The sequence below is a fragment of the Capra hircus genome, chromosome 13, assembly GCF_001704415.2.
Source record: "Capra hircus breed San Clemente chromosome 13, ASM170441v1, whole genome shotgun sequence".
In the NCBI taxonomy this organism is placed as follows: Eukaryota; Metazoa; Chordata; class Mammalia; order Artiodactyla; family Bovidae; genus Capra; species Capra hircus.
Genome location: NC_030820.1, coordinates 45645584 through 45668688, shown reverse-complemented (window position 1 = coordinate 45668688; position 23105 = coordinate 45645584). Strand labels below are relative to the sequence as shown.

At 51.1% G+C, this 23105-nt stretch overlaps 1 protein-coding gene across 1 annotated transcript in view; it reads right to left on the bottom strand.

Moving 5' to 3' along the window:
• Nucleotides 1-23105, bottom strand: part of ADARB2 (adenosine deaminase, RNA specific B2 (inactive)) — a 240173-nt gene that overhangs the window by 20545 nt on the left and 196523 nt on the right. The window contains exon 4 of the mRNA XM_018057337.1: nucleotides 3015-3129. Within this exon, the coding sequence (XP_017912826.1) occupies nucleotides 3015-3129 (115 nt within the window). The remainder of the gene's footprint in view (nucleotides 1-3014; nucleotides 3130-23105) is intronic.

Genomic DNA, 23105 nt, shown 5'->3' with positions numbered 1-23105 from the left:
AGCTGAGAATGTTGAAAATTTGACAAATATGTGAATGAAAGAAAGAATTTATCAAATAAATGATACAGGAAAAATTGCAAAATAAATGACTTCAATATGTCAGGGAAGGTGACTGGCTCACACCTACACAGTCTTATGAAATTATGTAGCATTCAAGTGAAAAAGACCCTGCCCTCCCGTGGCAGGGGTGGGGCAGCCACTGCAAACAGATGTCAGTTAGGACATTTCTAGTCAGAGATACTGGATGAGAGAGCAGAGAAAAGCCCTGGAAAATACCCAGGGCAAGCAAGCGTGAGCTCAGACACCCCAGCTCACCCTCCCAGGAGCAAGAGACCTGGGTTAAAAGCTCCCGGAGATGTGGAGATTCAGTTTCCATCCTACGCATTTTAAAGATGTTTCTAGAGACAGAAGGAGGACGGCATGGATGCTGAGACAGCGGTCCAGGTGGGTGGTATGGGACCCCTGGCCTGGCGGGCAGAGACTCCAGCACAGGTGCACCCCGCAGGTGTGAGGGCTTGGAGGTCATGTGACCACCCCCCCCAAAGTGGTTTAAGGAAGTCTAGCTGCTCAGACCAACCTTCAGTGTCACATGGTCTGAGAGGTAGGGGGGCTTGAGAATGGATGTGACCCAGTAGGGGAACAGGCTCTTTCCTCAGAGATGCACCCCCCGCACTGAGAACCGTGAGATTCCTGCAAGTCACCTGACTTTGCCCCGCGACTTACAGCATCCTGAGTGTAGATGCTGCTTAGCGGTTTCAGTCTTAAACTCACCGCAGAGGCGAGATAGAGGAGACAGCCTACGCACAGAACACAGAAGACAGTATGAACGCCGTCGGTGATGACATAAAAATCCATCCACATGCAGAGACGTCACCAGGGGAAGACAGGGTTGACACCACCAGCCCCAATTTACAAAATGGAAAGTGAAGACGCCCCATCCAATCTAACAGGGTGAAAAGCAAAGGGTTAAGTGGGTATTATAGATACAGAAATGGAAAATAAAATAGTATCCATTTTTTCATAGGGTGAATCAATTGATAAGATTTAGAACAGAAAATCTTGAAACATAGAACCAGCACAGTATTTAGAGTCACAAGAGCAAAATTTAAAATGATTAAAATGTCTGCCTCCGAGTTTGCTTGGGGCCAAGGATGGAAACTTCCACTTGTAAGTTCTCTTCTCTCTGTGCTTTTCCCAGTGAATGCAGTGTTTTCATAAAGGTAAAAGCAGTGCTGTTCATAAGTATATATTTCTGCCATTGTATTTCTCAGAGTGGCTACAAAACGGCATCAGCCTCACTCATGAGCTAATTGATGTGGGTGAACTGGCTTCTTGCCTAAAAATGGAGGGGATGACCTGTCAGATTTTATTTCAAAATAAACTTAATTTATAACATTGTAACATATGTTATAAAAGCTAGAAAAAGACACATCACCCCCTTTTAGAGTTTCTTAGGCATTTGCTCCGATAACTGAATTAGAATTCTGATTACATTGCCCATCACCTTTAAGTAAGTGAATATTTGAAAATATTTCTATTAGTTATTTTGCAAAATATTTCCTAATCTCTTTTTAATCAACGTGTTTATTAAACCTTCTCTTCAGGAAAGTAAATGTCAGTAATTTATTCTTCCATGTTCATAAGTTACTAATCAGTGTAGGTTTACCATGTAAAGTCTCACATTCATGTAATATTGCAGTCATCTCAGTCCTGTCCAACTCTTTGCAACCCTATGTAGCTCGCCAGACTCCTCTGTCCATGGGATTCTCCAGGCAGGAACACTGGAGTGGGTTGCCACACCCTCCTCCAGGGGATTCTTCCCAACCCAGCGATTGAACCTGTGGCTCCTGTGTTTACGCATCAGCAGATGGATTCTTTACCACTGAGCCACTGGGGAAGCCCATGTTATATCGGGTTGGCCAAAAAATTTGTTTGCAGTTTTCCATAACATCTTATGGAAAGCTCCAAATGAACATTTTGGTCAACCCATGCATATAGTTTCTTTACGTGGATTGCCTGCTGTGGCCATGTGGATGGAGGGCTGCCTCCAGCGGCAGTGGTCTGGACTGGGGAGGGGGCCTCTTAGCCCTTAGTTTGGGACATTTTTTATTCTATCAAGGCAGAGTGGCAGGGTTACTGAACGCTGGTGGCTCCCGTGGGGCACCTGCTCCAAATTCAACAGTGTCACTGACGGAAGAGACTTGCCTTTGACTTAGAACATTACCCTTATAAAGTGATTCTTACATTCCAGGGCTCTTCATGTCCTTTGTCCTAGTCACAGCTTACCCTGGGAAGAGGCATTTTCACTTCGGTTTTCCCAGCTTGGAAAGACTGAGTGAGAGTCCTTGTGCTGCTGCCCGACCCCAGTGGCCTTGCACTCGGTGGCCCTGGAGGAGCCTCTGGCGTCTAGAGTGAGAGGGAAGCGGGCTGGTTGTCTGGCTTCTAACACCCATGCTTTTGGACAGTAATTGTTCTCTGGTAGGTCATTACCAGCTCACCACAAACTTTGCAGCTAGCAACAGTTGAATTCAAATAACCAGATGGCTAGTTACTATTAGTAGGTTATTTAGTAGTGAGATGTTTTCACCCAAATTGATGGTTTAAAACTAGCATCACTTTCTTGAACCTGGCTGGTAAGAGCAGCCTTGATGGGCTGTTTGTCACTGTCCTGTCCCTGTCCGTGAGCGGTTAGGGGTGGGGGCTGGAGAAGGCCTGCCTTGTGTCTCCTGCAATGGGCTTGTTCAGGGTGGTGTGAGCCCTGAGAGGGGGACTGAAGAATCTCAGGGTAAGGGGTTCCCTGTGGGGCCTGACCCTGGCTGAGCTCCTGCAGATAGGAGACTGCGGTCCCCCCGACCATGGGGTGTGGGACATGCCTGACGAAAAGGGACTGCCGTGCCCTCTGGTCGCTCTTCTTTGGGGCTCTGGGGGGTGGACTATCTGCTCTGTTCCGTGTCTTCATGGGGAGGGGGTCCTGTTTCCAGGCTTGCCCCCTCTTCCCGGTGGGGAGGCGTTACCTCGGGTCATGACGATCCCGGCCAGCGCCTTGTGGCGGGCGTGCGCCGAGGCCAGGCCCGCGGCCAGCTCTCGGAACTTCTGTGTGACCAGCTGGGACACGGCATCTGCGAACTCCTGGAAAACACAAGCAGCAGCCTTGTGACCGTGCCTCCTCCCTCCTCCACTCTACCCGGGGCCCGCTGCCTACTCCGTGACCCCCTGGCCTCAAGATGGCAAGCTGGCCACGGCGATTCTGGCCCAGTGTGGCCCCAGGGCACGAGCCCTCAAGCAGGACCCTGGGGGGACTGTCCCTGCCTCCCTCCAGCCTCGCAGAGGCTTCCTCCAGTTGAGGGGGTGCTGGTGCTCACACCACTGACAGCTGGTTCCCGTTTTCTTTCCTATGTCACAGAACCAATCATCCCAACACCCAGGAATCATCCCAACATCTGGGAACCACCCTTTCTCTTCAGTGACTTTCCAGGTGCTTCCTGGATGGCGGGGTCCAGAGCCCCCCACCCCTGCTTCTGAGCACCCCCTCCCACCCTGTCCCCGTCTGGCCTCTGAATCACCCGCCCTCCATCAAGACCTTCCTTTAAACATCTCCCCTACAAGCCTTTTTTCTTTATCCTTTTAAGGGGTCCTTGACATTTATGTTAAGCGTATTTCTCAATTAACATTTTATAAAGGTGAATGTAGAAAGAAAAAAGCAAAAATTTCTTTAACTTTTCTTACTCTGGGTGGAGGACAGTCTAATTAAGATGCACAGGGGTATTTAGCTGGTTAAAATTTATCTCTCTGATATTTAACCAGTATCACTTCCTAGGGCGGATTTGAGACGTCTCGCTTCTTTGGTATTTAACCAGCATTACTTGCTAGGGTGGCTTTGAAAAGTCTTGCTTGTAGTTTTGCCAGTTATGGAATGTTTATATATTGAACTATGACCCTTAGTTTTTCTGGGTTTAAAAGTCAGAAGGAGAGAATCGTGAATAACCATCTGCATTGGAAAAGTGCATGTCCTCTGTTAAGGCACTGAGGTATCTCCTCAGACCTTCTGCGAAATGAACAGACTGGAACTTCTTAAGGAACTCAGCCTGGAGCTGCGCTCAGGCCTCCTTCCCTCACAAACCCTCTCCACCCCCACCCCTAACCCCCAGTCCCCCATCTCCCCAGTCCCCATCCCCTCATCCCCAGCACTGCAACTATTTTCAGTGATTGGCTTTAATTAAATCACATACATGCTTGCAGCTGCATGTAGTTCTTCATAGCTGGATTTGTATGTGTAAATGTTGTTGATTACGTGGTGTGTTAGAAGCCAGGCAGAAACTTAGAATTCACGTTGGGAGATGCAGACTTACCATCTAATTTAACACTAGGAATTTTTAATGTTTTAATCACTTGAGATTTAATACATACAGTCAACTCTGGTTACTGCAAACCCAACTAATCAGACTCTGAGATAGTTTGATTTTTCTCCATTTGGTTTATGGTAGAAGCAGCTAAATGCTCAAAAGCAAGCTTGTGTCTTGAATTATTTTTGTAAGTTCAGATTCCAGGGTGCCTCCATGGGCTGTGTGGAGCTCCTTCAGTCTCCTAGGGTGGAGGTGAACACCCCAACCAACCGAAAACTTTGAGGGGGTCTTTCCAGTCCACTTTCCAGGTCAGGAAGCAACAGTTAGAACAGGACATGGAACAACAGACTGGTTCCAAATAGGAAAAGGAGTACATCAAGGCTGTATATTGTCACCCTGCTTATTCAACTTATATGCAGAGTACATCATGAGAAATGCTGGGCTGGAGGAAGCACAAGCTGTAATCAAGATTGCCGGGAGAAATATCAATAACCTCAGATACACAGATGACACCACCCTTATGGCAGAATGTGAAGAGGAACTAAAGAGCCTCTTGATGAAAGTGAAAGAGGAGAGTGAAAAAGTTGGCTTAAATTTCAACATTCAGAAAACGAAGATCATGGCATCCGGTCCCATCACTTCATGGGAAATAGATGGGGAAACAGTGGAAACAGTGTCAGACTTTATTTTTCTGTGCTCCAAAATCACAGCAGATGGTGATTGCAGCCATGAAATTAAAAGACACTTACTCCTTGGAAGGAAAGTTATGGCCAACCTAGATAGCATATTCAAAAGCAGAGACATTACTTTGCCAGCAAAGGTCCATCTAGTCAAGGCTATGGTTTTTCCAGTGGTCATGTATGGTTGTGAGAGTTGAACTGTGAAGAAGGCTGAGCACTGAAGAATTGATGCTTTTGAACTGTGGTGTTAGAGAAGATTCTTGAGAGTCCCTTGGACTGCAAGGAGGTCCAACCAGTCCTATCTAAAGGAGATCAGTCCTGGGTGTTCATTGGAAGGACTGATGTTGAAGCTGAAACTCCAATCCTTTGTCGACCTCATGCGAAGAATTGACTCGTTGGAAAAGACTCTAATGCTGGGAGGGATTGGGGGCAGAAGAGAAGGGGACAACAGAGGATGAGATGGCTGGATGGCATCACCAACTCGATGGACATGAGTTTGAGTAAACACTGGGAGTTGGTGATGGACAGGGAGGCCTGGCGTGCTGCGATTCATGGGGTCGCAAAGAGTCGGACACGACTGAGCGACTGAACTGAGCTGAACTGAACTTCCAGCTCACAGGCTGCACAGTGCAGCATCAGTGCTTTTTGGTCTAGTCCGTCCCTGATGGGGAGGGGTGGGGTCCTACAGAAACCCCCGAGTCTGATCTAGTCCTTCCTAGCGGGGAGAAGAGGTGTCCTACAGAGACCCCTGAGCCTGGTCTAGTCCGTCCCTGATGGGGAGGAGGGGGCTCCTACAGAGATCTCCGAGCCTGGTCTAGTCCATCCTGGGGGGAGGGGAGGGGTCCTACAGAGACCCCCGAGTCTGGTCTGGTTCAGCCTCTGGGCACAAGCCCAGCGAGAGTTGTGGTGAAGCCCCTCCTGGCATCCTCAGGGTGGATGGTCTGCACCTCAGGACAGCAAACAGGGAGAGTCTGGTGGGGTCTGGGTGGGGCAGTAGAGGCTGGATGTGGGGATGGGTGAGAAGCCAGCTTTGCAATATCAAAAGCCCTGTGCAGAGAAGCTCTAAAGATACACTGCAAAAATCCTGAATAATGAGCTGAAGTGTCATTTGCAACATAAATTCCTTGTTAAATATGAAAAAGAGGATGTTCAGCGGCTGGTGATTTAGCCTCCGAAGGTCCCTGGTAGCAGGAGAGGGTCGCTGTGTCTTCTCCAAGTGGGTCATGGCCTCTCCTGGGGCTTACGGTGGGAGGAAACATGATGCCCAGTGGCTCCCCCATGTCCCTTTCTCTTCTGCAGGAGCAGACAGGAGGACTGGGGTGGGGGCTGCAGAGTCTGCAGAGCTGCCCAGCCCCTTCAGGGCCTGATGAGCTCCGTCTGGGGTCCGCTGATGCTTTTCGTGCAGAACTTGGCACAGGCTGAACACTTGGAACAGAAGTGATCAGAGGAGAATGGACTGGCTTCTGGTTAAACGATGGTGATCGTCAGGTGGCTCTGCTTCTAGAGGTTAAGTGGGGAAGTTGGCTCGGCATTTAATGAGCTGCGCGTTCCTAATGAAAACAGGAACGCGATGCTACTTGTGTGTATGTGGTCCTCATGCTGCCCGCCGGCCCCAATTACTGAGGCAAATTACCAGCATTATTCAAATAGGAAAAATAAACTTTAAATAGGAACACCAATAGACTCAAACTCCACTTATTTCCAACACTAATATTTTGAAAGGCCTAAGTAAATAAAATGTGTTCCAGGAGTAGTCCTCGGGGTAAAATTGACATTCAGCCAAAGTGGGGAGGATATTAAAATCGATAGATTATGAGAGAGAGAGCTTTGGGTAAATATTTTCCTGCTGAAATCCCGCCTTCGGGTTTATGCTGCTGGAATATCAGAAAGGTTAGATTTGCATATGGGCAGGGCAGGATGGGGCACCCTCGCCCTCCAGTCCACCTTGTCCACAGCACACGAGGTGAGTGGGCATCTGGAGGCGGAGGCAGGCTGCCAGTGGTCGAGGGAGTGGGGCTGACTTGTGTCCACTCTTGACCATCCATGCGGCCGGAATTGGGAAGGCTGGAGAAAAGCTGCTGGGATGGTCATCAGGCCGCCAGAGGGCAGGCATGGCTCAGAGGGGGCGCAGTGAACATGAACAAGGATCATGGGCAAGGATCTTCCCCAGTCTCCCTCTCAACAGTCCTCTGGGTCCGAGGAAAAGCTGGGCTCCAGGCCTCGGTCATGGCTCCTGTTTACTGACAATGGCAATAAAGCCTCATTCATTTCAAAGTCAGGGACTGGTGAACACGTGTGCAACGATTCAGTTATTCTATATCTTGAATTACCAAATGCCTATAATGAATCTGAAGGAAGGTATGAAAGATGGAAGGCCTTTGTCACCCTTCCTTGGCACCATGGAACAGCTCTGAACTTGGCACAGAGCTTGGACTGAGATGGTCGAGATGGCCATTCCAGTAACAGCTTCTCTGGTGCCCATGACTCCCCTGGGCCATCCCGCCCCGCTGCTTGGATGACCCTGACCTCGAGGTATGCCATCTGCTGGGCGTGCTTTCAAAGAACTTGGACGACGGGTGAACATAGAGGGGCCCAGAAAGCTGTGTATTGACTTGACCTACACCCCTGGGCACGGATATGCACTGTGAATACATCGGTTGTAAGCAGCAATCACACACATGTGAAAGCTTCACGCAGCCGAGTTTAGTCAAAATTTGGCTTTGGGGTGAGAAGATGCTCACCAGTCAGGCCATTTGCAGATCTTTTATCACCTGGAGTCAGGATGACCGCACCGCTGGCGACCTGGCTGGTCTACACTCGTCTTTCTGACTCGTCCATCCTACTGTCAGCCTCGGGCCAGGTGTTCTGAGGACACTGATGAACGTCGCGCTCATCAGCCTGGCACCCTGGTGGCACCGTCCTGATCATCTCGGCAACAGCAGTGTCCACACCACCCCCCTCCACACACACACCTGCCCACACACTCACACCCCCCCCACATACACCCCCCCACACCCCCCTATACACATCCCCACCCACACACAGACACACCACACACACATACACACACACCACCACCTCCCCACACCCCCCCACACGTACACATTACCCCCCACACACAGACACACCACACACACACACATCCCCACCCACACACAGACACACCACACATACACACACACACACACACACACCCACACATATACCCCCCACACCCCCCATGCACATCCCCACCCACACATAGACACACACCCCACACACATACACTCACACCACCACCCCCCACACACACCCCCACACCCCCACATACACCCCCCACCCCCCACCACCTCCACATACACATCCCCCCCACACAGACACCCCCCACACACACACACCCACACCCACACATACACCCCCCACCCCCCACACATACACATCTCCACCCACACACAGACACACCACACACACACACATACACACCACCACCACCCTGCCACACCCCCCACACACATACACATCCTCCCCACACACAGACACACTACACACACACACACACACACCCCCACACCACCCCCCCACATACACATCCCTACCCACACACAGACACACCACACACACACACACACAGACACACCACACACACACACACAGACACACCACACACACACACAGACACACCACACACACACACACACAGACACACCACACACACACACACAGACACACCACACACACACACAGACACACCACATACACACACACACACCACCCCCCGCCACACACACCCACACACCCACACATACACCCCCCACACCCCCCATGCACATCCCCACCCACACACAGACACACCCCCCCACACATACACTCACACCACCACCCCCCACACACACCCCCACATCCACACATACACCCCCCACCCCCCCACAGACACACCACACACACACACACACACACACACACACTCCACACACATACACACACACACACACCACCCCTCCCCCACACCCCCACACCCCCACATACACCCCCCATCCCCCACCCCCCCACATACACATCCCCCCCACACAGACACACCCCCCACACACTCACACACACACCCACACCCACACATACACCCCCCACCCACACACACACACACCACACACACACACACGCACACACACACACACCACCCCCCACATCCCCCCAACACACTCACACACACACCCCCACCCCCCCACATACACCCCCCCACCCTCCGCACACATACACATCCCCACCCACACACAGACACACCGCACACACACACACACACACACACACACATCACTACCCCCCCCACACATCCACACTCCACACACATACACACACACACTCACCCGTAACACATACACACCCCTCCCCCACACCCCCACCCCCATCCCCCCTACACTTACCCCTCCCACACCCCCCTCACACCCACCCCACACACACACCCCCACTCCACACACATTCTCACTCTGTACACACCCCCACCCCACACAGATCCACCTTCCACACACAAACACCCCACCCCCACACACATCCCCACCCCACACACACCCCCACCCCACACACACCCTCCATACACACCCCTACCTCACAACACCCTCACCCCACACAGACCCCCACCCCAACACCCCCACCCTCCATGCATACCTGTCCTTTACACACACTCTCACCCCTACACACACCCACACATCCCTATACCACACACACCCCCACCCCCCCAAACATGCACCATCCACACATACCCATACTTCACACACCCCCACCTCACACACACCGCCACCCCACACACACGCACCCTCTACACACACCCACACCCCACATACACCCACCCTACACACCCCCACACCACACCATCCCCATACCATGCACACCCATCCTCCACACACATCTACCCTCCAGATATACACCTACTCCACACACACCCACACCACACATACCCCCACACCACACACATCCCCACCCCCCTCACACACCCCTACACTACACACACCCCCACACCACACACCCCCGCACACCACACACACCCCCACCCCAACACTCCCACCCTCCACAGCCCCCTCACCCCAAGACCCCCATCCCTCCACACACACCACTCTCCCACCACACAAACCCCAGTCAAAGAATATGTTGCCTTTGGGGCTTCTGGAGCACTCCCAAACCCCTACCCAGGGCAGAGAAATTAATCAAAATTTATTGAGCAAGACACTAGTGGGTTTCAAGTGATTTCAAGCTTCTGAAATCCAGAGATGAGTCAGATGGGGTTTCTCTGTCTGAAGGAGCCCCTGACTCAATATCTCCTCAGGGCTGGGGGCCTGCCTGGAGCTGAGCGCCCAGAGCAGCCCGTCCCCTTCACCTACTCACAGAGGCGGCTGTTGTGGTCACCTGTCCACAGACCAACAAGCTGAGAAATAAGGAGACCCCACGTTTGTTGTCTTGAATAATTGAGAGTTGAGGTTGTGTGCACAAATGCCAGCATATCTACATATCGATTAGGTAAATTGTAGTTACAATTATTTGAATGGTTAGATATAGACACATTCATTTAAACATGTTAACAGCAGTTACTGCTTTAACAATTAACTTCAATACAATAAACATGTAGAAGAAAACTAAAACCATGTTGGAAAATGTGATATTTCTGCTTTTGTTGCACTCGTGTTTTCTCAGGGAGATATTTTGCATCTGGGTCTAATTAGAATCTTTAAATTCTCATTAGTGTGAAAACATGAGGATGTGCACAGATGAAGGCCTCTGTTTGGGGCTGATTCATGGCTGTTTGAGCTCATCTGGATCGAAGACGACGTAAACAAGAAGAATCACTGCTGCGCATCGAGAGGGAAGGGCTCTCTGTGGGGAGTGCAGCCCCTCAGAGGAAGCGGCGTTTACTTTCTTAGCTTTTGTTAAATTTGGGAGCAGTTGTTTAGCTATTGCCTGAATAGCAAGGGAGCCTCACACCTGTTCTGAAAAATTACCAGGAAGTCAACACTGTTCCCCAAATGCTGAGCTCTCAGACCCTTCGTCTTGTGGCCTGGACCCTAATCTCATCTCTTTACCCTGAGAATCAGTTCCCAAAGGAGAAATAAAGTAGGTTAAAATTGCTACTAGCTTTGAACAGCACACCTGTAGCTCTGACTGAAGCTGGGACTGGCAATTCTTCAAGTTCATGGAGACCTGAGACCAGGGATCCACCACCACGTGCTTCCTGTGTGAGACACATGGGAGAGGCAGCTGGACATCCATGGTGGGGAAGGTTGTCCCCGTGCCCTGGACGCAGCACCGTGGGACACACACCTGGGCCCTTGACCTGGTGCTTCCCGCTCCGGGAACCAGCTCCACCCCTGGGCCACCATGCATGCCACCAGCTGGTGCCTGGCACCGCAGCAAGTGAAGGGTTTTCCCGTTGAAGCCAGTCCTTCAAGTCTGGAAAGGGTGACCGTCCCTTCAACTCACAGACACCAAGGCAAGATGTGACTACCAGGAGCATGAAGGACACGGAGCCGTGACACCAAAACACGTTTCCAGTAAACGGCACTGGGAAAACCGGAGACTTACAAATTTCTTGACAAAGGATTCAAAACAACGGTTTTAATAGAAGCTCACTGAGCTACGAGAGAGCGCAGATAGACAGCTCAACAAAACCAGGAAAGCAATTCATGCACAAAACAAGGAGCTTAATGCAGACAGAAATCATTAAACAGAACCAAACAGAAATTCGGGAGCTGGAGAATACAATGACTGTGATTAAAAAAACACAACAGGGAGCTTCACCAGCAGACCTGGCCGAGCAGGAATTCCTCTTTCTAGAGAAATCTGTGAACTCAAAGATGAGTTTCTTGGAACTATCCAGAGGAGAAGAAAGGAAAAAAGGATGGACAGGAGAGAGATTTATGGGACACGGTTAAAGGACCGATGGACACATTACGGGAGCCCAGAAGAGCAGAGGCAGAACAAGAGGCAGAAAGCTTAAAGAAACAGTGATAAAAAAGCTTCCTGAACCTGGAGAAGGAAACAGACACAGACTCAGGAAGCAAAGATCTGAAGCGGTTTGAGCAGGATGAGGTCTATGCCAGGACATGCCCTGATTCCATGGCGGAAGTCGAAGACAGACAGAGGCTTCTGAAGGCAGCAAGAGGCAAGGGACTCATCCTGCATAAGGGAGGCCTGTGAGGTCCCCACTGGGTTTTTCAGCAGAAACCTCGCAGACCACAGAGGTACATTCAAAGCACCAAGGAAAGAAAAAGGCCACTCTTTGAAAATGAAGGTGAGAGGGTGTTTCCCAGTCAGAAAAAGCTGAGGGATCACATACTCGAGACCAGCCTCTTGATATATGTACACACACACCATGGAGTCGTGTTCACCTTTATGAAAAAGGGGATCCTGCATCTGCGACAACGTGGATGGCCCTGGAGGACACAGAAACCCGATGTACTTGTGGAATCTATAGGAGAGCTGGGTGATGCTGCAAATTCACTGAAAACAAGTAGGCCGTGGGGACAATGCCCCCGGGTGTGTCGGAAGCACGGCAGATACACTGGGGTGACAGCGGGTTTTTACTAGATTCATGTCTGGCGGTGGTCGGCCAGAGGCACCTGCACTCTGAAAGGATTGGCGTCGCCCCACAGAGCACCGGTATCTCAGTGAAAGGGACTGTGTCTTCACGTCCTGTCCCCGCGGATGGATGAAGGGCCCTCAGAGGCGGTGGAGGGACAAAGAGCCCTTGTTGCGGGCCCAGTCCGCGTGCCCAGGGGTCCTCTGGGCAGAGCGGACACTTGGGAGCTGTCCCGGGGACCAGAGGTGCAGGGTCCCCAAAGCCTGGCAGCCATCTCAGGGGTGGGGCAAGCCTTCAGGGCCTCGGGGGTAGGGTGGGGGAAGACCACATGGCGGTCAGTGTCTGCCCCATCCTGGCCTGGCCACCAAGCTGCTTGGCCACCAGGCTGGTGTCCAGGCTCCACAGGGCATCCAGCTCCGCCTGGGACTGGTGGCCTTCCTGACTCCACGTGTGGAGACTGAGCCTGGCCTTTGCCTCACTCCTCAGGCACAGACTGGACCCTTGCGCCCCAGGGTCGGGAGTTGCTCCACGTGGGGCCTCAGGCTTCACCCATTCACACCTTCCACTGAAGACATGGGACCCGGGGTGGATCCTCTCCTGGGATGGTCAGCTGACACGCAGAGGCCTGAGGGTCGCTCCTCTCAGCAGTGCCCCCACCACACTCAACAAGAATCAGGATCCACAGCAGGAAGTCCATCCCATGTGGTTCCAGGTGGGTCCCCGAATGCCCCAGCCCCTTAGCCTTGCATGGACGCAGCATCCTTGGGTCCTGCCCTCGGCCTCTTCGTCAAGGTCACTTCCCCCAGGACACTCTGCTGGGCTGGTCGTTGAGCCCAGAGCACGGGGTCCAGGCTTACCCTGACCCTTAACCACGCTCCGCTTCCCCATCCACACCACACCACACCCATCCGTCTGTCCTTCTGTCCTGAGATTCCCAGCCTGTCCCAGAGGGAATCTCAAGTAAACTAAGAGAACCTAGAGTACCAGGGCTCGCACTTGTGGGAACAGAGCAGACAAAACAAACGTCTGTCCAGAGAGAAATAGAAAACAATTTGTAAGTTACATTTCCAACAACCATCTCTTTTCTGTGAAGCCTACTTATACCCTGGTTAGACAGAGTGCTGGGCTCGGAGGCCAGGCTTGGTCCTTCCTTCTCTGTGAGGACATCTGGGATCATGACACACAGACAGTGCTTGCAGTTTTCTCTTTTTCCTGATACGACCAGGCGGGTGTTTGCAAGGGCCTTGTTGCACCCACCCGAGGTGGGGAGGGGCCTGTGTCCCCTCGTGGGGTGGTGGCTGCTCTGCAGGGTGAAACTCCATCCCTCCCCTGGACATTGTGCTTCTGGGGGAGGTGACCCCGGTCCTCCATCTGAGGTCTTGGCCCACTCCTGGCAAGTCTGTGACCTGGGGGCTCAGGTCAAGGACTGAGAGGCAGAGGTGTGTGTGTACCATGGCTGCAGCCTGTTCTCCACACGAGGGTCCCTGTTAGGGGATGATGCTGGCATGAGAACCATCCAGATTTTCCTCAGTAATCTGGGGGGAGAAAAAACCCACAGCCTTCGGGAGCAGGTATGTTGCTAAGAAACCAACATTTTTTGACTGAAAAGTTGAACCTTTTTAGAAGAGTCTTTGTCTTATCCACAGAGAGAGAGAGAGAGAGAGAAGGAGATATTTCTAAGCAGCCTGACTTTTCTTGGGATCAGTTTTCCTTCCTTCCCCTCTGTCTTTCTTCTTGTGCACATTTAAAGACCTGCTGATAGGTTTTGGCGAGCAATCTGCCTTTGTTGTGAGCGTCTCGGATTTTCCCTTTGTACTCTGAGGGCACTCCCCGGGGAGGCTTGGAGATGCCACAGAGACTATTACGCCAGTGGAGGTCTGTCCAGTTTCTGATAAAACCAGAACTAATTTATTTTTTGTTTATCCTCTGCTGCCTTTGACAAAGCTTCCTCTGGAGATGTGTATCTTCATCCTCAGCTCCTTGGGTTTGTCATCTTTTTGCACTTTGTTGTGCTACTGACAAGGGGAAAAAAATCTGACACCAACCTTGGAAGACGGTAATGCATTCAAGACTTTGTTTTCCTCACGGATCTGATAAAAATCTTGCCTAAAACCATGTCCAACCTTTTCAGCAGGAAGTCCAGATGGCCTTGCAGCCTGGATAACAGACTGCAGTCGCTGCCGCTTCGCGGATTGTCGGTGGGGCAATGTCTTTCTCGAAACATAAATGCAAAACAGAAGAGAGCATCTGGGGTCCAGGCAGGGCTGGTTGGAGGGGCTGGCAGTCGTCGGGGAAGGGAGAGCAAACAAAGGAGAGAGATGTGAGATCCCACGGAAGACGGGCTTCTGGAAGAAGGCTCAGGCAGGTGGGACAGGTGGGGGAGGTGGCTGAAGTCGGCTGCACAAAGGCTGGGTGATTGACATGAGGGAGAACCAAACTTCCCTTCTGCTGCAGGTGAGCTGATAAGATCGGCTGGTGTGTCAGTGCTGTGTGCTGCGGGAGGTCTCATTTCTGAGGCCACTGGAGGTCGCCGTGTGGACATGTATCGTCCGCTGAGTGTGGGGCTGGAGGCCCAGGGAGAACAGAGTTGCCCCAGCAGGTGGGAGGGCGGTCTCCCCATTTCCCATTCCTTCTTAGGACGAGTGACAATCCCCCTGGACTTGCTGGCTGCAGCTGGTAGATCCTGGGTGGATGACGTGTGTATCATCCCACTGACAAGGCCTTTGGCCCTGTAAACATGTGTGTGGGCCCGACTTCCAATTGGCAGCTGCAGAAACGGACCCAGAGTAGGCAGCAGACTCCTCAGTGACCCTCCTTGACGCTGCCAGGCCCAAGGAAGCTTTCCTATAGCCATTGCCCCTTTACACTGAAGTCGCACCACCCTGTCTGGTGGTGACACCATGGGATTAAGCCTCCCAGCCTTCTCTCTCTCTTCCAACTTCAGAGCTGTGTGGACCCTCTGAAGCATCCAGCCAGCCTGCTTCCTCCCTCCATGGGGCGTCTCCTCCACCACACGCCACAGTAACTAGCTCCACCCCACCCACTGCTGTGTGGGCGCCCCGGCGTGAAGTGGTGGGTCACCACCTCACCCGCCTGCTAACTTCTGGGAGATTTAACAGCACCAGCGCAAGGATGCCCAGGGTGAGGATAGATTTAACAGCACCCAGGGAAAGTCCTAGGCAGGTCCCAGGGCAGGTCCCAGCTGCACCAGCAGGATGCCTGGGGTGAGGACATGAGGCAAGGGTGTGAGCTCGTGCTTTCCTCCAGTGGAACATTGCCAGTGTCTTTGCTGTGTGTGTCCATCTCCTCTCAGCTGTTCACAGAGAACGGTCCACTTCCAGTGTCCCGGGAAGGCCCAGCACAAGGCCCGTCTGTTTGGGGTCACATTGAACATCTAGGACGGAGCCCGGCGCTGCCATGCTCACTGGTGGATGACTGGGGGCCAAGGGCCCGGATGTGACCCAGGGAAGAGAAACGTCAGGAGAGGGAAAACCTGAGATGTTACACAGTCTTGGAAAGCCCACCAGGGAGCTGGAGCAGGAAGCTTGGCGGGGATGGCGTGCCATTTGTACACCAGTCAAAGGCATCAGAATGAATTGGTTTGTACTTTTTGGCCTCTTAAAGCAACTTAGGAAAAGCTAAGATAAGGCTCTATAATTTCATGAGAAAAAATGGGGACAATGTGAGAGGTCACAATGCAGACAGAGAGGAAGAGGACCCTGAGTAGAGGGTGTTCACATTGGTCTGGTCATCGGAATGTCGCGTACTTTTGCTTCTACACCTGCTAATGATGGGACTGCTTCTGTGCCTAGAATTCTGGTTTATTCAGAGACCGCAAAAGACATGAAGGGGCTCATTAAGTATTTTTGATCTTTAGAGTTACCCAACTAAACTGTGGAACAGTGATAAATGGTTTTCTTTTATTATTTCAAAATATTCTTCAGAGAAATAATCTCTACTGTCATCTAATATGGAAGAACTACAGCATTTTTAAAACTTGAGTATTTACATGTGGAAGCAACTCCAGTGTCCATTGACAGAGGAATGGATGAAGAAGCTGTTGTACATATACATGATGGAATATTACTCAGCCATAAAAAGAATGGAATAATGCCAGTTGTAGAAACATGGATGGATTTGGAGAGCACTGTGCTCAGTGAAATAAGTCAGAGAAAGACGAATACTGTGTAATATCACTTATATGTGGAATAATCCAAAAAAATATAGCAAACTAGTGAATAAAGCAAAAAAGGCAGACTCTCAGACACAGAGAAAACACTAGTGGTTACCATGGGGAAGGGGAAGTGGGGAAAATGTTTATTACCGGATTATATAAAATCCAATATGTGAAACTTCTATAAAATTGTAAAGCACTACAGAATTAAGAAAAGCCCCTGGTTCTGGTGTCCAAACTGCGCAAGCCAGACAGCACCGGGCGGCAAGCCCATGTCCTGTGGAGATGGTGTGAGTGCTCTCGAGCGCTTCTCCTGCAGGATGGGGCCTCGCCAGGTGCACAGACCACAGACCCCGAGTTGTGTCACAGGCACAAGGCCAAGGTGTGGGGCTCATTATCTACTTGTGTTAAACTCAAACCCCAGAGCTATTCAACCTCTGAATGTTGCAGACACGGATGACACTGAGAAGCCAAGTGATGCTGTCAGCTCCGGCCACTGACAGAGGGGAACAGCTCTCCACATGGGGCGAGTTGCAGGTCAGCAGACCCGTGACGGAGGAAGCTTACATGTGTCATTAAGACAGCAACTCTAGATGGTAGGATGCCCGTGTCTAACGTGGACTCATCAGGACAGAAGTCTAACGTGGGTGCAGGCAGGCCCAGCTTTCCTTGCTGTCTCTCTGTCTCCTCAGGGTTCATTAGTTTGGCTGATTAAAGAGTAGGGTGACTAATTAGAATCTACAGTGAATATCAGGCAATGCTAAGAAATCATAGAATTCCTTGTAGTTTATTTCCTGTTGTTGAATTTTGTGCTGATGGCTCTGGTCTAATCCTGTTAGGTAATTCATTTTTTTTTTTTAAAGAGACCTTAATTTTCAGAGCAGTTTTGGGTTCACACCAAAATTGAGGGGAAGGTACGAAGGTTTCTTGTGTACTTGCCACCCCCCGCCATGCACAGCCTCCCCCGCCATCAACATCCCCCAGACGGTGCACTTGCCATTTTCTTTTTTTGACCGACCTGTGCGGCTTGTGGGATCTCAGGTCCCCAAGTAAGGGTTGAACTCCCACTCCCTGCAGTGGAAACTCGGGGTCTCAACGATTGGGACCCTCAGGGAAGTCCCACAAGACTTGCCTTTAAGCCCTGCAAAGACCAGGGAAAGCGTGGACATGACCTCCCCAGCCACAAGTCATGCAGTTGGGTTTCCCACACTGGTGGACACCGCAGGGGTCCCCACATCAGGGTGTGACGGGCACCCTCACCTTTGGGGTCATGGCATCTCCCGTGGCAAGTTATCACGTTTGTGATAGCTCATGGACCCACACAGACACGTCATTGTCACCAAAGTACACAGTTTACATCAGACTTCTCTCCTGGTCTCTACCTTCTATGTGTTTGGACAAATGTGTAGCGACAAGGGTCCTTCATTTCTGTGTTGTGCAGAGTAGTTTCACTGCCCTACACTCAGAAAACAAAGATCATGGCATCTGGTCCCATCACTTCATGGGAAATAGATGGGGAAACAGTAGAAACAGTGTCAGACTTTATTTTTTTGGGCTCCAAAATCACTGCAGATGGTGACTGCAGCTATGAAATTAAAAGACGCTTACTCCTTGGAAGAAAAGTTATGACCAACCTAGATAGTATATTCAAAAGCAGAGACATTACTTTGCCGACTAAGGTCCGTCTAGACAAGGCCACGGTTTTTCCTGTGGTCATTTATGGATGTGAGAGTTGGACTGTGAAGAAGGCTGAGCGCCGAAGAATTGATGCTTTTGCACTGTGGTGTTGGAGAAGACTCTTGAGAGTCCCTTGGACTGCGAGGAGGTCCAACCAGTCCATTCTGAAGGAGGTCAACTCTGGGATTTCTTTGGAAAGAATGATGCTGAAGCTGAAGCTCCAGTACTTTGGCCACCTCATGCGAAGAGCTGACTCATTGGAAAAGACTCTGATGCTGGGAGGGATTGGGGGCAGGAGGAGAAGGGGACAACAGAGGATGAGATGGCTGGATGGCATCACAGACTCGATGGGCGTGAGTCTGGGTGGACTCCGGGAGATGGTGATGGACAGGGAGGCCCGGCGTGCTGTGATTCATGGGGTCGCAAAGAGTTGGACACGACTGAGTGACTGAACTGAACTGAAAATCCTGTGTGCTCCCCCACCTCACCCATCACCCCCTTCCTGGTAACCATGGCAACCACTCATCTTTTACTGTCTCCATAGTTCTGCCTTTTCCAGGTGTCATAGAGCTGGAGTCATACAGTCTTCAGCCTCTCCCGTTCAGCTCATCTCACTTAGTGACATGCATTTAAGTTTTCTTCCTGCCTTCGCATGGCTGATGGCTCGTTTCTCTTTGCTCAGGGTGATGTTATGTCTTCTGAATGTAGCAGTTTATTCATCTACCACCTACTGAAGCGTGTCTTGTTTGCTCCCCAGTTTCAACAGTTGTGAATAAACTGCTATAAACAGGTGTTTTTTTTTTTTTTTTTTGTGCATATAAGTTTTAAACTCCTTTATGTAAATGCCAGCGGAGTTGGGTCATGTGGTAACAGTGCGTTTAGTTCGTAAGAAACCACCAAGCTGCCTTCCATGGTGACTGCTCTGTCTTGCGTCCCGCCAGCAAGTCTGCATTCTTGCTGGCATTGGTGTTGTCAGCGTCCTGGTTTTGGCCTTGCTAATAGGTGTGCAGTGCTATCTCACTGTCTTAATTTGCATTTCTAGGTAACTAATTTTTGAGCATACCATTTATTCTTGTAGGTGATCAGCAAGTTGGGGAATGCTTTAAGCTTGGGTCATGTCTTTTAACTTTCTCTTTGGGAAAACAAGATGGAGAGACAGCATGGGAGGTCTAGTCCTCTCCTAATTTAATTTTCTCAGCTGCAAAAGCTATGAAAATGGTTTACAAATAGATGTGGTTTATTACAAGTTGGTTTTGGCAAGGATCAAACACTATCAGGCCCATGACTGAGATGTCCTCTGGGAAAAACAACACAGGCAGTAATTCTTTTATAAAATTAGGCTATCTCTGGTATTTAGACTACTCCCCCCTCCCCCCAGCAGTAAACTCCACAGGGTTTAAGTGATTGTAGGGGTCTGACTGAGGGAGATGTTTGGGGAGGTCTCCCAGGCTGCCTCTAGGAAGCCCTGGGTGATAATAAACATGGTTTCTTTGCAGATGTTGAGTAGTGAACTTAGGAAACAAAACAAAACGAAAAACAGAGACTCTGCCAAGTGCCCTGGGGTTGATTTCAACTGGGCCCCCGACTGTTCAGTCTTATTTTTGCTCATAGAGCACCAGTCTCTGTCCCAGTTGCTTTCAGCTGGGTGGGTGTGGTGGTCCCTGAGCCCCCTGGGCATGTGTAGTGGTCCCTGAGCCCCCTGGGCACATGTAGTGAACCTGGGTCTGCTCCTGGTTCAGGGGATCTGCAGGCTGTGGCTGGTTGTGCTGGGGTTCAGAGGCATTTGTTGTTGTTCAGTTGCTAAGTTGTGTCCTGCTCTCTGCAACTCCATGGACTGCAGCACGCCAGGCCTCCCTGTCCTCCACCATCTCCCAGAGTTTGCTTAGATTCGTGTCCATTGAATCAGGGGTGCTATCCAATCATCTCATCCTCTGTTGTCACCTTCTCCTCTTGCCTTCAATCTTTCCCAGCATCAGGGTCTTTTGCAATGAGTTGACTCTTCATATCAGGTGGACAAAGTATTGGAGCTTCAGCTTCAGCATCAGTCCTTCTCATGAATATTCAGGACTAATTTCCTTTAGGATTGACTGGTTTGATCTCCTTGCTGTCCAAGAGACACTCAAGAGTCTTCTCCAACATCATAGTTCAAAAGCATCAATTCTTTGGTTGCTCAGCCTTCTTTATGGTCCAACTCTCACATCCTTACATGACTACTGGAAAAACCATAGCTTTGACTATGTGGACCTTTGTTGGCAAAGTGAAGTCTCTGCTTTTTAATACACTGTTCAAGTTTGTCATAGCTTTCCTTCCAAGGAACAAGTAAGTGTCTTTTAATTTCATGGATTCAGTCACCATCCACAGTGATTGTGGAGCCCAAGAAAATAAAATCTGTCACTGTTTCCACTTTCTCCCCATCTATTTGCCATGACATGATGGGATTGGAAGTCAAGATATTAGTTTTTTGAATGTTGAGTTTTAAGGCAGCTTTTTCACTCTTCTCTTTCACCCTCATCAGTGGCACAATCAGCTGCAATTAGCAGTGATTTTTTTTAATATTATTTGGTGTGTTTCTGGCTTAGATTTAAAATTTGAGAGGTTTTTTGAAATGTTCCAAGACAAATGACTGTTGTCCCAGCAACAAAGACTTTGGTAAAATGACTCATGATGGTTTTTGCCTTGCGCACATGGGTTCCAGTTTAGAGTGTGGGAGGCGGGCTGAGCCATGGGCTGTGGCTTCCAGGTCCAGACCCCCTTCTGAGGTTAGCCGAGGTTGTGGCTGCACAGTCAGGGATGCTCTCTCTGAGGCGAATCTGCCTCCCTCTCTGCCTCCCGCCCTCCGCGTTTCTCATGTCTGTTTTCAGGCCTGTTTCCTCCTTTGCTCCTGGCAGCGCACCTCCAAGGTCCTGCCTTCTGCTGGTCTGACTCAGGATGTACCGTGTGTCTGGCCAGCTCATCCTGCCTGCCCTCCACGTCCTGGCTTCACTGCAGTCCTGCCTGCTCGCATCTGAGCCCAGCGTGTCTCTTCATTCACCTCCCTGGTCTCCCTAGGCTTGAGTTCAGGACCCCCTGCCACCCTCCCTTGTTTCCCACGTCTCCATCATGCTCTCACTCACTCAGCAGGTGTTAATGGACCTGTTGTGGACCAAGTGCTGGGCCAAGTACTGGGAACAAGTAAAGAGGATGCGGTCAGTGGTCAGGCTGGGTGAGAGTCTGATGGTGATCTCCACAGCACCCGGTGATGGAAATGCTTCTGGTGACCGTGTTTACAATTCTTGAACTGAGCCTTAGGTGGGTGGGGCGTTGTCTGCATTGGAAGATAAGCTATATGGTCCCGTGAGCAAACATCCCTGGGAGAGTGGACGTCACAGCCACTGTGTCGGTACAGCCCAGGGTGGGCCCTCTTTAGCTGGGGGTCAGCTGAAGCTCCCTCCGCCCTCTGTGTGAGGAGGAGGGGAACTTGGAGGCCGTCCTGCCTGTTGCAGTCACATCAGGGACTTGTCAGCATCCCCCATTGCTCCCGCACCAGCCTGCCCTGCTCCCTGAGGCCCCTAAGACTTGTCCTGCATCCTCCACCCCCAGGACCTTGTCCCCAGACCTGGGCCCTACTCCCCAGACGGTGGAAGGTGGTTAAATGAAGTTCTTCTGGAACCGGTGGGCTGGATCTTAAGCCTTCCTGAGAAGTGAAGTGTAATTTAAGAAACTGGAAGAAACGATTGCTCTTGGTCCTAATCCCAGAGTCTGCACTCACTCCAGCGAGCAGCTAATCCCCACAGCTCTGCGACCCCGCGAGTCCTTAATTACCAGCGTCTCCAGCTCCTCTGCAGGCGCTGCCTGAGCAGCGTCTGTCGCTCAAATAGACTCATGTGAAAATAAAGCAGTGGGATCAATAATTCAACTTGGAGGTGAAATGGAACAGAAAAACAGCTCTCCCCTTTGCCTGCTCCTGGACTCCCAGATGCTGCTTTTTCATGGATGCGCTGACCTCCACTTTCTATCCAGAGCTCTCAGGACTGGGTGGCAAGTGGGCGGCTTCAAGGTGACCTGGACGCAGGGGCAAGGGTGCCCCTCTCCAGATGTGGGCTCCACGCTGTGGCTTCTGCATTTAGTGGAAACAAAGATGTGGTGCATCTTCTGGGAGCTGAGGGCAAGCCCCTAGGGGTGCACTGGCCATCTCAGCTCCAGTCAGGGGCCACTGTAGGAGGGGCTGTGATAGGAGGGCCCGGACCCTGTCCATGGCAGGGTGACGGCCGGAGGAGGCCATGGCAGGTGTGGGCTACGCAGCTGCCTTTATCTTAACCGCTTCAGATTTGTTTCCACCCTGAACAGATGTCTAAGATTGGCTGACCCTTGATAAGTTGCACTGAAGGGTCCAGTGAAGGCCATGTGCTTCCCACAGCCTTTGTCACTGCTTTCTGGGAAGACAGAAGAGAGACAGATGACAGACAGGCACCAGCCTGGGTGTAGGGCCTCCTTCTGGCCCCAGTCCAGGGAGGTGTGGGCACAGAGGCCTCAACACGGGGGCCTCAGAGCAGAGACCACAGGGAGGCTCCACCAGGGCCTTTGGCCACGCTCCTGTTCATACAAAGCTTTCAAAAAATGTGCTTCCACCTACTTGCTCTTGGAGTCTGAAGATTTCCAAGCTGCCGACTGTCCAAGTCTCTGCAGATGGCTGGCAGCACTGAGGACCCTCA